Genomic DNA, 15,163 nt, shown 5'->3' on the forward strand with positions numbered 1-15,163 from the left:
CTCTCTTTTTTTTTCTTTTTTGTTTATTTCTTCTTTCTCATGGTTTCTCTCACTGGTTCTAATTCCTCTTTACAACAAGAGTAATGTGAAAATAGGTTCAGTATAAATGTATATGTAGAGATTATATTAAATTACATGCCATCTTGCAGGGGTGGGAAGGGAGAGATGGGGAGAAAATTTGTAACTCAAAATCTTAAGGAAGTGAATGCTGAAAACTAAAAAGAAAAAAGCTAGGATACCCTCAAAAGACTGAATTTCATTTTGTCTTGTATTTGTTTAAATTTCTATCTAAATAACAATGGATCTGAATAGAGACTAAAGCATACTATTTTTTACTCTTTCTTTTTTGGTTTGTTTTCTTTCACAACATGACTTATGTGGAAATGTTTCACATGACTGCACATGTATAACCTATATCAGACTGCTTACCGTCTCAGGGAGGGAAGAAAGTGAAGGATTGAATTTGGAACTCAAAAATTTTTTTAAAAGAATGTTACACATTGTTTTTATGTGTAAGGAAAAATAAAATGTTAAAAAAAAAATCTTGTTCAGCATTTAATCACAAAGGAAATGGTAATAGTTGAAATTTACCTCAAGAACTGAGTTGGCTTCTTCCAAAGCTAGATAAGTAGCTCCTTCCATTACCACTGCACCACCTTCATTATATCCTGATAAGGAACAAAGGTAAATTACAGTATTCCTTCATTTTAATAAGCCTTGTTCAGTTTCCCATAGATTACCACACAAATTATGCCAATAAAGGCATAGTTCTAATACAGACTAATCGCAAACATAGACCATATAACACAAAACTAAATATCTTTGGAAGAAAAGATGCGTGTACAAACAGAGTGATTACTCAAAGTACCATAATTTTTAAATGTTACTGTGAATTTCTTAAACATTTCTATCAATTCAAATAAAGTGTCAGAGTGACAAGACTACTGGATTTAAAATTTACCTCTTCTGGACCTCAAGTTTCTTCACCTGTAAATGAGGAGTTCTTTATAAAGACTTCTTATGAAAATATTACTGCTGGTTTTCAGATGAAGATATTAAAGCTATCTATAGTCATATTTAAAAATTCTCTACATCACTATTAGAGAATGTAAATCAAAACAACTCTGAGGTACCACATCAAACCTATCAGATTAGCTAACATGACAAAACAGGAAAATGATAATTTTTTTTTTATTAAGCAATCGGGGTTAAGTAACTTGCTCAAGGTTACATGGCCAAGTTATTTCTGGGTGTGGTGCTGAGTATCTGAGCCCAGATTTGATCCCCAGGTCATCCCGACACTGGAGCCAGTGCTCTTACTCGCTGACCAAAAATGATAAATGTTGAGAAGATATAGGAAAATTGGAACACTAATAATGCATTGTCAATGGAGTTGTGAACTGATCTAACTGTCCTGGAAAGCAATTTTGAGCTATGCTCAAAGAGCTATAAAACTGCATATCCTTTGACCCAGCAGTACCACTTCTAGGTCTGTATCCCAAAGAGAATGGTAAAAGGACCCACATGTACCAAAATGATGGCCAAAAATTGGAAATGTATCAATTAGGGAATGGTTGAACAAGTTATAGTACACAAATGTAACAGAATACTATTATTCCATAAGAAATGATGAGGCATACAGACTTCAGAAAAATTTGGAAAGACTTACATGAACTGATGCTGAGTAAAATGAGAAGAACCAGAAGAACATTGCATACAATAATAGCAACACTGTGTGAAGACTAACTTAGTTCTTCTCAGCAATGCAAGCATCTAAGACAACTCCAAAAGCCTCATGATGGAAAATGCTATCTACATCCAGAAAAAGAACTACGGATGAATGCAGATGAAGTATACTATTTGCTCTTTTTTTGTTTCTTCTTTCTCGTGGTTCCTCACATTGGTTCTAATTCTTTACAACATGACTAATGTGAAAATGTTTAATATGAATGTATATGTAGAGCCTATATCAGATTGCATACCATCTTGGGGAGGGGAGAGGGGAAGAAGGGGGAGAAAATTTGGAACTCAAAATCTTATGGAAGTAAATGTTGATAATAACTAAAAATAAATTTTTAAAATAGAAAATATTGCTGCTGTATACTTTTCTGCCCTTGACTCTGGCATAGTTAGGTGAAGGGATAAAATGTGATGTTTCTTGTTTTTTTTTTTTAATCTCATCATTCTTTTTGGAACATTCTTCCTCCCTTCCTTTCCCCCACTCCCCCTCAACATTCCCCTATTAGGACAACAATCTTAAACTGAAAAAGCCATTAGACTTAAAGATAAATAAGGGTACAATACAATGTGCTGCTAAATCACTGCTTAGAAACAAGCTATAATATATCTATTTTATACTGGAAGTTTAAAAAATTTTTTTTAATTACTACTGCTTTGCTGATTTTTTTTTCCTCTTTTTCTTTTTTTTGTTTTTAATTATTAGGGGCAGCTAGGTGGCACAGTGAACAGAGCACCACCCTTGGAGGACCTGAGTTTAAATCTGACCTTAGACACTTAACACAAAAACTAGCCATGTGACCTTGAGCAAGTCACTTAACCCCAACTGCCCTCCAAAAAATAAAGCAAAAAAAAAAATTATTGTATGGGATGGCCCTCTATGAGCAGGTAAGAGGAGAAATACAGGTAAAAATTTAAATGACACAAAACCAAAAGATTTCAATAAAATTATTTTTTAAATTACCATGGTAGCTGTTTCATTCTATGAACATGACCAAATTAATATTTCATATCATTTTCATGAGTAATGCTGACATATTAAAAAAGTATACAACTTCAATACAAAATGAACCTTAAATAGGTTATATTTTCCTACTTCCCATCAGTCAACTAGAGAATAGTAAATGGTAGCTGGAAAAAAGTTTATTGAATACAACTCTTTTGATTAATGTTATATCTCCCTAGCTTCAAAATCATTAGTAGCGAATGGCTTCAATAGTTAAAAAAAACTTCTATTTTACATGTAATATGATATGTTGAGACATTGAAAGGTGCCAGAAGGTCCCAACAATACAATATCAGAACCACTACCTCCCACCCCTTGTGGAAGATTCTTTATCTGTATCCCCAGGGATTTAGGCTCTGAGGGCAATTGGTTACTGTCAAAGAGACAAAATACCAGTTATCACAGAAGAGGGCTTAAACTTATTTGCTTTAGATTTCTTTAGAAAATTTTTTCCCATGTATCTCACCTTCTTGACCTAAAGGCTGTTCCTGACGTTCCTCTTGCACTAGAGCTGTGTACTCTTCTGATGCAAACTCAGGGCTTTCATTTGCTACACTGTTTTCAGAATTCACTGTCTCTATATCAGACCCCTAGAAAAAATGACAATGATGAAATGTTAATAGCGCTTTATCAATTTAAAATTGGATTTAACTGCTTTGCAACTCAACCCCCCTTCCTCAAAGAAATTACATTCTAATGGAAGAAGACAAGTAGATATATAAAAGTATATTCAAAATAAATCTAAAGAAAATAAATGTAAGTAAATAATTAGTAGTTCAATACAAGAAAGTTTAGGAAAGAAATCACTAGCAGATGGGAAGCAGGAGAAAGCAGTGCATATAGAAAAGATTCTGTCTAGATGGTAGTACTTGAGATGAGTACTGAAAAAAATTAGGGTATCTATGATGGGGAGATGGAATGTCATATTTGAGGAAGAAAGCACAGGAACAATAAGGTTGGAAATAGAATTTGGGGCCAGTCAGTATAGGGTTTTAAAAGATAAACACAAGAATTTATATTTGATTCTAGAGTTGAGGTTCATTTTTGTTTTGTTTTGTTTTTTGTTTTTGCTTTTTGGAGGGCAGTTGGGGTTAAGTGACTTGCCCAAGGTCACATGGCTATTTTTTTTTTAATGTGTGTTAAGTATCTGAGGTCTGATTTGAACTCAGGTCCTCCTGACTCCAGGGCCCTTGCTCTGCTCACTGCACCACCTAGCCGCCCCATAGAGCTTAGGTTCTTAGCCTTTTTTGTGTTACAGACCCCTTGACAGTCTGATAAACCTATGGACTCCCTCTCAGAGTAACGTTTTTAAATATATAAATTTTATGCATAAATTTAAATACACACAGGATTACAAAGGAAACCAATTATATTGAAATAATTATCAAAATAATAAATAAAAAAGTTCATAGCCCTAAGGTTAAGAACCCCTGTCCTAGGAGCGGCAACTGGATGTCATTGGAGGTAACTGAGTAGGGAAAATTCAAGACCAGATATTTGGCAGCAATATGTAGAATAGACTAAAGTGAAGAGAGAATTAAATAAGGGAGACCAACTAGAAGGCTATACTGCTAGGTGGAACATAAAGAGTACCTGAACTGAGGTAGTGGCAATGTTTAAGTAGAAATAATGGATCCAATGCAAAAGATGTGGAGAAAGAAACAAGATTTGATAATGTGGGGTGAAGGATGATGAGGATTTGAGGGTAAGACCAAGGATAGGAAACTGGTAGCCTAGAAGAATGATAGTGCATTCAACAGAAATAGGGAAGTTTTGGAAAAGGAGTGAGTTTGTTAGGGAAAGAAAGTTCTCTGGATCAATGTAATAACCAAATACAAGCCTAGAGGGATGATAAAGCATGCCACTCACCTCCTGACAGAAAGTTTACGGACACTAAAATACATCTTCCAACACAGCCAATGTGTCGATTTGCTTTGTTTGACTATGTGTATTTGCCTCAGTGGAGATGAGCTTGTCTTGTTTTAATGGGGGAGGGGAAGAGGTTTGGGGAAGAGAGGAGTAAATTAAAAGAGAATGCAAAAAGAAAGAAAAAAGGGATGCTGAAGCACTTTTTTTAAGAAACAGAATAGGACTTTAGAAGAAGGCAGACACATAAGATAAATTTCCCTTAAAACTAACATTAAACTAAAATTTGACATGTCAAATTTATATCTTTAAAACAACTTGTAATAGAAATTTGTCAACATAAAAAGAAAAGGTTAACAATGAATCAAGGAGAAGGAAGAATGTTAAAAGGTGGATTTTATAAAGTAAAATCATCCTTGCCAAAGTCCACAGACTGAAGTATCTAAAAGGTGTATGGCTGGTGAGGGTTGAGGTTCCCTTGGAAAGTCTCAGCTACTTACATGTGGTAACCAAATCGGACGGAGGGGGAAAACCTTACATTCTAGGCCACATAACCTTAATTCTGGATATAGAAGTTTTAATAAAGCCAAATGAATTTTTAACTATCACCAGTGCAACAATTCTTTTTTTAACTATAATATTTAAGACATAAAAACCTACCTCATGATTGATGACAGTCCAACCACAAGATGAATCACTGTCACTGGAGTTTTCAGACATTTTTCAAATATCTAGAAATACAAAAATACATTTATTTGTAAGAAGCAGCAAAAAAATCTGTTGAACATTCTAGTTCCTACTATATGCTAACACAGAGTTGTTGTCTTCAAAGGAACTTACCTTTGTAAGTAAGTATGCAATACTAAGTGTTGTAGGCAAGAAGTACCAAATAAATACAGAGGTTGGGGTAGTCACAGTGGACTGCAAAACTCTAAAAACCCTAGGACTTTTCCAAAGAGAGGCTAGATATGTGCTGAGCCCGAAGGGATAAAAAGACATTAGAAAGCAACCTGGAATCATATAAAAATCATTTCCCTAGGCCCTAGATTTGAGAGCCAGCTCTTCTACTTCTTAGATACTTATAACACATGGCAATCTACTTTGCCTCTCAGTTTTAGTTTCCACATCTATAAAATGGGCATTATAATACACTACCTCACTCATAAAGTCATAGGAAAATAGGATTCAAAATTTAGATCAGCCATCTTATTTTACAAATGAGGGGCTCAAGTCCTCAGAGCTTAGTTAAATGACTTGCCCAAGGTCACACACACACATATATAGTAAATAACAGTCAGAATTTGAATAAAGGTTCTCTCACCACGAATTCAGCACTCTTCCCACTGCATAACTCGAGGGAAGTCCTTTGTAAAATATATTTACTTGCAATGATGATTATCAGCTGGCAGATGTCCAGCAGACTGAGAGATGAAAAATCAAGCTAAAGTGGACAATTCTTTTTAGGGAATAGTAAAAATGTGGACAGCAATTGAAATTGAAATTTGCACTAAGATTTCTGAAGCACTATGCATAATAGGATCAGATGGTAGGTGCCTTAAACTACACTCTGAAAAACATTTTACTTGATATTTTAGGCAATCCAATCCAAGAAATATTAACTGCTACAAACAAGGCATTATGCTGGTTGCTGGTAACATAAAACTATACAGACTTCTCTTCAGATCTCTCAATATAACTGCTTTGGTTTATCTCCTCAGTTCCCACACCTCTAATTATCTCACACCTCTAATTATCTCTATACAGATAATCCAAGTCTAGAAATCAGATCCAAATCTCTCTCCAATGCTTCGGCACAGTATCACTAACTGCCTGTGGGCATCTTTACCTAAATAATCTTAGGGGCATCACAAACAACCACCTAAAATTGGATTCCTTATCTTCTAATCTTTCCAGTTCCAACCCTAAGAAAAAAACAAAGAAAAAAAAACAAAACCCTTCCTCCAATTTTTATTGAGGATATCACCAAACTACCAGTTACCCAGATTCAAAACTTTGGGGGATTTTCCAGCCTTCCTCACATTTCCTATTCCAGTCAGTCGGTCTATTGTTATAGTAACAGTAACTTCCTAATCCTCTTCCTTTTCTCTACTTACATGATCACTACCTTAACTTCTGGTCTGTATAATTTCTCACCTGAATATAAAAAGATATAACCTTCTGATTCCAGGTTCTCTCTACTCTAATTCTTCCTACACATAAATGCCACATCAATACTTTTTTTTTTTGGAGGGGGAATGCAGGGCAATTGGGTTAAGTGACTTGCCCAAGCTCACACAGCTAGTAAGTATTAAGTGTCTGACGTGGGATTTGAACTCATGTGCTCCTGATTCCAGGATGTGTGTTCTATTCACTGTGCCACCTAGTTGTCCTCTCACACTGATACTTTCAAAACACAAGTATGAACACCCCATTCCCAAGCTCAAGAAACTTTAGTGATTCCTTATTGTTTCTAGGATAAAATACAAACTCTTCTATTTTGTGTTTAAATCCTTTAAGTCTCCCCCCACCCCACGATGGAAGAGGGAACAAAAAATGGTGGAAGCTTTCCTCCTATTCTGAGATCTCCCAGAGGCTGCCACTGGATATAAAATAACAGCACAAATATTTATAATTGTCAAATATAATACTTTAAAGTTTTCAATACTTCCTTTAAATTTTATTATGCATATTTTTTAACTTTCTTTTTAAATGGTGAGTTCCAAATTCTCTCCCTCCTTCCCTCCCACTACACCCACTAAGAAGGCAAGCTTCCAACACTTTTTCATGATCTCATGCCCTTATCTTAATCTTCATCTTGCAGATACTCTTTGCAGCATTTAACAATGTTGATAACTCTCCTCTCTTGGTTCTCCCACCTGTCTGATAACTCCTTGCCAGTCTTTGCTAGCTCAATCATATTACACCCCCTAAATAAATGTGGCTCTGTCCTGGGCCCTCTTCTTTCTCTATACTCTCTCATTCACTTAGTGACCTTATAAGCTCCCAGGGATTTAATTAACATCTCCATAAAGATGGCTTCCACATTTATTGGTCCAATCTTAGTCTCTTTCAGTTCCAGTCCCGCTCACCAATTGCTTATTGGACATTTCAAACTGATGTCCTATAGGCTTCTCAAATACATATCAAAAAACAGAATTCATCATCTTTCCTTCACAAAATTGCCCCTGTACTAAACTTCCCTATTCTAAGAAGCACACCACCATTCTTCCAAACACTAATAGTCATCCAGCTTCACAACTTGTGTCAATTCCTCTTTCTCTCTTCTCATAATCCAATCACTTGTCAAATTTTATTTCTCTCAAATCTATTCCATCTGCACACAGCACCCTAATTCATGTCTTCATCATATACCGTGTTTCCCCAATAATAAGACCTATCCCAAAAATAAGCCCTCCCCCGAAAATAAGCCCTATTGAGATTGCTACTGTAGTGAAGGTGATTCCATGCGCTACATGCTACATTACGGTACCCTCTGTATGCACTGTCCCCCCTCCCCCCGTGAAACACAAGCTGCGCTCCGAGCTGCATCCAATCAGAGCTGCAGCAGTGAGCTGTTCTTTATTGAATTCATTATTGAATAAAGGTACATTTTTTTGTTCACATTTACCTGTTTATTAAAATTGCTGTCAATGTTCATCAAAATAAGCCCTCCCCTGAAAATAAGCCCTCTGGTGTTTTTCTGTCCAAAAAAATTTAATAAGACAGTGTCTTATTATTGGGGAAACACGATAATCTCTCCCTAGACTATTTAAACAACCTAATTAATCTCCCTGTAGCAAATTTCTCCATATTACACACAAATGAAGTGATTTTCCTAAAGTACAGTTTGATAATGTCACTTTCTCAATAAGTTCAAATGGCTCCCTATTATTACATTTAAGATCAAATATAAAATCTTCTATTTTGCTTTTAAAGTCCTTAAAAAATAATTTTTTTAAAAAATTCCGTAAAAATCAACTTCATTATACATTACTCTTATTCACCCACTCTGTGGTCCAGTCAGATTGACCTTCTTTGTTTCTCACTCAACACCCCCACATCCATCTTCATGCCTTTACAGTGACTATTCCCCCATACCTTCAATGTTCTCCCTCATCAACTCTGTACCTCTTGCAAGCCATCATTCCCTTCTAAACTGCTCAGTTACTAGCTTCTACATGAAGCTCTCCTAATCACTCCCATACTAGTACTCTCTACCCAAATGGCATCACCAGCTGCTAAATGGGTATCTCATAATAGATGAACCAAACCACAAACATCTCAAATGTGTCATTTTGTTAAGAACAGAATTCATTATTTTTTCCCTCAAAACCTTCCCCTTTTCTCTATTTTTCCATTAATGTTCAGAGGACCCAGGCTAACAAGTTCACATCATTCCTGAATCTCTCTGATCAAGCCACATATATTCAGTCTGTTGCCAAGCTGTCATCTCTACCTTCACATCTTTAATAAACATCCATCTACTCAAAGTCATCATCGTAGTGTGGGCTCTGATCACTTTATCCACTCTTCTCAGTCTCTCTGCCTTATCTTTTCCCATTCCAATCTATACTCCACTTAGTTGCCAAAGTGACTTCCTAAAGCACAGGTCTGACCATGTCATCCCCCTCCTCAATAAATTCCAATGGCTCCACTTTATCTCCAGAATCAAATACAAAATCTTTTGTTTGACTTTTAAGGCCTTTAACAATTACTCTTTACTTTACTCCCCTCTACAGAGCCAGCCACACTGGCCTTTTCACTGGCTGGCCAACATGTCTACAATGCTCTCCCTGTTCACCTCTACCTACCTTCCTGGCTTCTTTCAAAACTCAGGTCAAATCCCAGCTTCTACAAAAGGCCTTTCCCAGTATCCCTACTGCTGATGTCTTACCTCTATGATTATCTCCCATTTATACTATCCATAACTTACATAAAAATAGTAGTGTATATGTTGTTCCCCCCCCATTAGAATGTGACTTTCTTAAGGTCTAGAACAGCATTTTTATCATTCTTTTTATACTCAGCACTTTAACACAGTGCCTGGCTTAATCAATGTTTTGTTGATGATAACATTTATTTTGCATGTAGTAATAAATGTACATGTAGTTTTCCAGCTAGAAATGTAAACTTCTTGAGGGCAAAGATCATTTCATATTTTGTCTTTATATACCTAGGAATTGGCACATGGTAAACTTTTAACAAATATGTATTTATTGATTGATTAGCTCCCTCAGCCTTATAAAATGTGGGGAATGGTCTAGATGACCCTATGAAGGCCCTTGCAACAATGATCTTTTAATAAAATAAAATCTTAGAATTAGACATATAGATTAGGAAACTCAAGTCTTCTTCACTATTCTTTTAACCTCTACAATCAGGATCTACATAGTTAAATGGTTGTCATTTGGACATTTGGTTGTCAAATGGAGACAATTTTTTTTTTACTCCAGATAAAAATGGTATACAAAATTGTATAAATTTCAAACCACTGTAAGAAAGAAATGCCAGGTGATAGAAATACTATACCACACAGGCAGTTCTGGATACAATAAAGTCATATAAAAATATATCTAGAAAATACAAGAAAAAAAAGTTACTAATAAGAACAATATTTATGTAGCCCTCTAATGTTTATACATTAAATATAAATCTCAAATTTATATTTATTACATGTTTATTATTATTACTAATATATTATATATAATATATAATTATATATATTTATATCAAAATAAATATAAATCTCAAATTCCTTGTCACTATTTTCTATGAGAAGAACATGTAAAAGGCAATTTAGAGCTGGATGGAACCTTAGAGATAACACTGAGTTTACAACCACCCTGCCTGCTCATTTCACAGAAGGGAAAAGTGAGGCCCTGGTGGGTTAAGTAACTTCTTGGAAGTGGATCTTCAGTCATTTTTCACTCTCTTGCTCCCAGCCCAGAGTTTTGGAGAACCTGTAAACAACCTGTAAAGAACACAGTAAACAACTGAAGGAAGGAGAACCAGAAAAGGCTTTGAATGACGCCTTAATTCATATCTCAAAATGAAGACTCTAGGCAGGGATTTTTGAGCTCTCTTCTTTAATTCCTTTACACTATAGTTTAGAAATATCATTATCTGCTATATATCATTATCTGCTAATATGCTGGACTTTTGGGTCACATGAACAATAAACTAAAAGATTAGAAACTTTCTCCAATGTTCAGGATCTCTGAAACCTCTCCAAAGTAAAAATATGCAGAAGGGATAAAACAATTTCAGCTGTCTCCACGGTCTAAAGTACCAAAAACTGATGCCTAATAACAGAGGCTAATCCCTATTCCCTAACACTCCCAACAAGAACCACCTGCCACACCAACTACCACAAGGAAAACCAAAAGGGAGAAATTTGCTCTAGATGGTTGCAGCACAGCAGTACTCTGTGCTACAACAATACTCAGCCAGAGAACTGGTAGGATGCTACCATATATCTACTAGGTCTGAAACAAAGGGGAATGGCATCTAGCTGGAGCCAGGTCCATCCCCTCAGAAGGCACATGAAGCAGAGAGCAAAGTAGGTGAAGTCTGAGAAGCCTGAGGTCGCTTTGAAGTATAAACTTTAGGGAATAGCTATCAAAAGGGAGTTAGGAAGTAAGCAATAGAAGAATATAAAGAAAAAAAGGATGAAATTACCAAAGACCTCAAGAGGAAGAAAAACCTCAGTTAAAGATCTTGGGCAAAGGCTGATAAGTCAACAGGTGACATTATTAACAGACGTGATGAAGATGGTTTCCAGATCACGTGTATCTAAATTATATCTATAAATAAATGAGGCAAAGGAAAATAAAATCAACAAATAATGAGGCAGAAGATTCTGTGGATTCTCAAGAGAGAATGAAGCAGAAATAGGATAGGGGCGGAGCCAAGATGGCGGAGTAAAAGCACGACCCTCCCGCAGCTCCAGCTTCCACCCTCCCCAATCCATGTAAAAAGGGGACTCTAAACAAACTTTGGAGCTGCAGAACCCACAAAATGACACAGAGAAGCTAACCTCCCGCTGAGAACAGCCCGGCAGGCCGGCAGGAATGGGCCAGCACAGTGCTCTGGGAGCCAAGCCCAGACCCACACCAAGGCTTTAGCCCCAGGGCGGGCCTGACCAGCCATCAGCCAGAGGGACTCCAGATCAGCAGCAGCTGTGGCCATTTCCAGATTTATCAATACTTAGATGCGAAGGACAAGGTGAGAGGCCAGTGCATTCTGGACTTTGGGACCCAGTAAGTGGGAGTTCGTGGCTTTTACCCCCGGGGCGAGAAACCTCTGAGACGCTGGCACAGCCTGCCAGCTCCACCTGGCAGCTTCAGCTCCTGGCCTGCAGAGTGTAGGGGGACCAAGCACCAGTCTGAGGGGTAATCGCTCTTGCTTTAACCTGCTTGGATCTGGATTGCAGTCTAGGGTGGAGGTCCTGGGGTGTGTGTCCAGCTTGCCAGAGCGTGTGGAGACCTCAGAGAGGGCACCCATCTAATACCTCAGGCAGCTGAGAAAACCCCAGCATTTGGGACGAAAACTCCCCTGTCTGGTGGCAGAGTCCTACTGTGGCAAAAAGCCCAGGGGTCAAGTGACTGAGGGGCGACATGACCAGGCAAAGGAAACAAAGCAGACAGAAGATTCCAACATTAGACTCCTATTTTGGGGATAAGAAGGAGCAAGGCATGGAACAGGAGGAAATCAGTGAAGTCAGAACTCCTGCACCAAAAGCTTCAAAGGAAAATACAAGCTGGTTACAGGCCATAGAGGACCTTAAGAAGCAGATAAGAGAAGTGGAGGAAAAATTGGGAAGAGAAATGAGAACAATGCAAGAAAATTATGAAATGAGAGTCAACAGCCTGACTGAAGAAAATAATACCTTAAAAAACAGACTGACTCAAATGGCAAAGGAGGCTCAGAAAGGCAATGAGGAGAAGAATGCCTTAAAAAGTCGAATTTGCCAGATGGAAAAAGAATCTCAAAAGCTCACTGAGGAGAATCATTGCTTCAGAATTAGATTGGAGCAAATGGAAGCTAATGACTTTATGAGAAATCAAGATGCTGTTAAACAGATCCAAACAAATGAAAGAATAGAAGGCAATGTGAAATATCTCATGGGAAAAACCACTGACCTGGAAAATAGATCCAGGAGAGATAATTTAAAAATTATTGGACTGCCTGAGAGCCATGACCAAAGTAAGAGCCTGGAAAGCATCCTCCAGGAAGTTCTCAAAGAAAACTGCCCTGATGTTTTAGAACCAGAGGGCAAAATAGAGGTTGAAAGAATCCACCGATCACCTCCTGAAAAAGATCCCCAAAAGAAAACTCCTAGGAATATTATAGCCAGGTTCCAGAATTCCCAGATTAAGGAGAGAATATTACAAGCAGCCAGGAAGAAACAATTGGAATATTGTGGAAACACAATCAGGATAACCCAGGATCTGGCAGCTTCTACACTGAGGGATCGAAGGGCCTGGAATGTGATATTCCAGAGGTCAAGGGAGCTGGGATTAAAACCAAGAGTCACCTACCCAGAAAAACTGAGTACCATGTTTCAGGGGAAAATATGGTCATTCAGTGGAATACAGGACTTTCAAGCATTCTTGCTGAAAAAACCAGAGTTGAATAGAAAATTTGACATTCAGATACAAGAAGCAAGAGAAGCATGAGAAGGTAAACAGGGAAAAGAAATCATAAGGAACTTATCAAAGTTGAACTATTTTTTTTTGAAGCAATCGGGGTTGAGTGGCTTGCTCAGGGTTGCACGGCAGGTTGTTGTTTCTGGGTGTGGTGCTGAGTGTCTGGGCCCGGATTTGATCCGGGTCGTCCCAGCACTGGGGCCGGTGCTCTTGCTTGCTGAGCCACCTGGCCAAAGTTGAACTATTAACATTCCTACATGGAAAAATAATAATTGTAACTTATGAAACTTTTCTCAGTAGTTGAAGGGATTAGAAATATATATATGTCTTTATATGAGGGTATGCGGGCATATGAATACATATGTGAATGTGTGTATATATGTTTACAGGTATACATAGATAGAGGGCACGGGACCAATTTAACAGGAAGGGATGATACTTAAAAGGTGAAATTAAGAGGTGAGAGGAATATAATGAGAGGAGATGGGGAGAGACAGAGTGGGGCAACTATCTCATACAGAAGAGGCAAGGGAAAATGGTTACAATGGAGGGGAAGAATAGGAAGGCAAAAGGGAATGGGTCAACCTTATTCCTATTGAATCTGGCTTGAGGAGGGAGGGAAATACACACTAAATAGGGGATCTCACCCTCCAGGAGAATAGGGGGGGAAGGGGATGGGAGGGGGGAGGGGAGGAGGGGGGGGTGGGGGGGGGGGGAGGGAAGTTGGAAGCACGCACTTTTGAAAAGGGACAGGATCAAAGTAGAGAAAAGAACAAGTGGGATGTGGGATAGGAGGGAGGGAAATATAGTCAGTCTTTTATAATACATCTACTATGTTACTGTTTTGCATTAGCCGCACATGTACAACGTATACTGAACTGCTTGTCTCCCCAGTGGGGGTGGGTGGCCGGGGGGGAAGGGAATGAATCTGGAATTGAAAGTTTTAAAATCAAATATTCAAATATATGTATATATATATATATATGTGTGTGTGTGTGTGTGTCTGTATATATATATATATATATATATACTATTATTAATACCATTTTACATGTTATTAAGAAAAAAAAAGATATACAGGCACTGAGGCATAGAGATCCACTGGAAAAGTTGAAACGGGTATGGGAGAAAATATGGGAGAGAGCAGATCAGAGGTGGGGATATCCTGTGGGACTGCTGTTTTGGGGGGATGGGTGGGGGAAAAACGGGGAGAAAATTTGTAACTCAAAATCTGGCGGAAACGAACGATGTAAATCAGAAGTTAATAAAGCATTTAAAAAAAGAAAAAAAGAGAGTATGAAGCACAGAAAGATGTTCTTGAATGGTTTTAAGGGAGAAACAAAAATTAGAATTATAATCACTGCCTGCACAGCAAAAATCATCACTGAAAAATTCATGGTAGTAAACTTCAAAGAAACAAAAGAGAAAAGAGCCCCTCAGGAATGAAAACACATAGAAGTGAAGGGCATTCTGGAAGAACAAAAATCAAAAAAGTATTAAAATTAAAAGAAAATGTGATTTCTATACATAGAAAAATATATCAATACAGAAAACAGGTATACATAAAGACAATTTGAGATTTCTAAGTCTCAGGAAAGGTAGGTGGCACAGTGGATAGATCCCCAGCCCTAGAGTCAAGGAGGACCTGAATTAATTCAAATTTGGCTTCACTTATTAACTATGTAACCCTGGGTAAGTCACAATACCAAATGGCTCAAAAATAAAAAGGAAAAAGATTTAAGTCTCCCAAAAGAATATGACAAAAGTGAAAAAATACCTTGAAAATCATAAAGTGGTACATCGGTTGGGATCATTCTCCTATCCTGACCAATGTGCCTATAATTGGGAAAAAATATATAAGACTTCTGCTTGAGAGTTACTTAAGAGTAGGTGATATCAACTCTCC

At 37.5% G+C, this 15,163-nt stretch overlaps 1 protein-coding gene across 2 annotated transcripts in view; it reads right to left on the reverse strand.

The window, feature by feature from the left end:
- Positions 1–15,163, reverse strand: part of CCPG1 (cell cycle progression 1) — a 64,207-nt gene that overhangs the window by 24,801 nt on the left and 24,243 nt on the right. For both annotated transcript variants that reach the window (XM_069098095.1, XM_069098096.1), the window contains 3 exons: positions 5,270–5,340; positions 3,210–3,333; positions 592–668 (listed from right to left, as the gene is read on the reverse strand). In XM_069098095.1, the coding sequence (XP_068954196.1) occupies positions 592–668; positions 3,210–3,333; positions 5,270–5,329 (261 nt within the window). In that variant the 5' untranslated portion in view covers positions 5,330–5,340. The remainder of the gene's footprint in view (positions 1–591; positions 669–3,209; positions 3,334–5,269; positions 5,341–15,163) is intronic.

This window comes from Petaurus breviceps, unplaced genomic scaffold (genome assembly GCF_028583685.1).
Source record: "Petaurus breviceps papuanus isolate PSGF00001 unplaced genomic scaffold, PetGlider_PUasm1.0 37, whole genome shotgun sequence".
Classification (NCBI taxonomy): domain Eukaryota; kingdom Metazoa; phylum Chordata; class Mammalia; order Diprotodontia; family Petauridae; genus Petaurus; species Petaurus breviceps.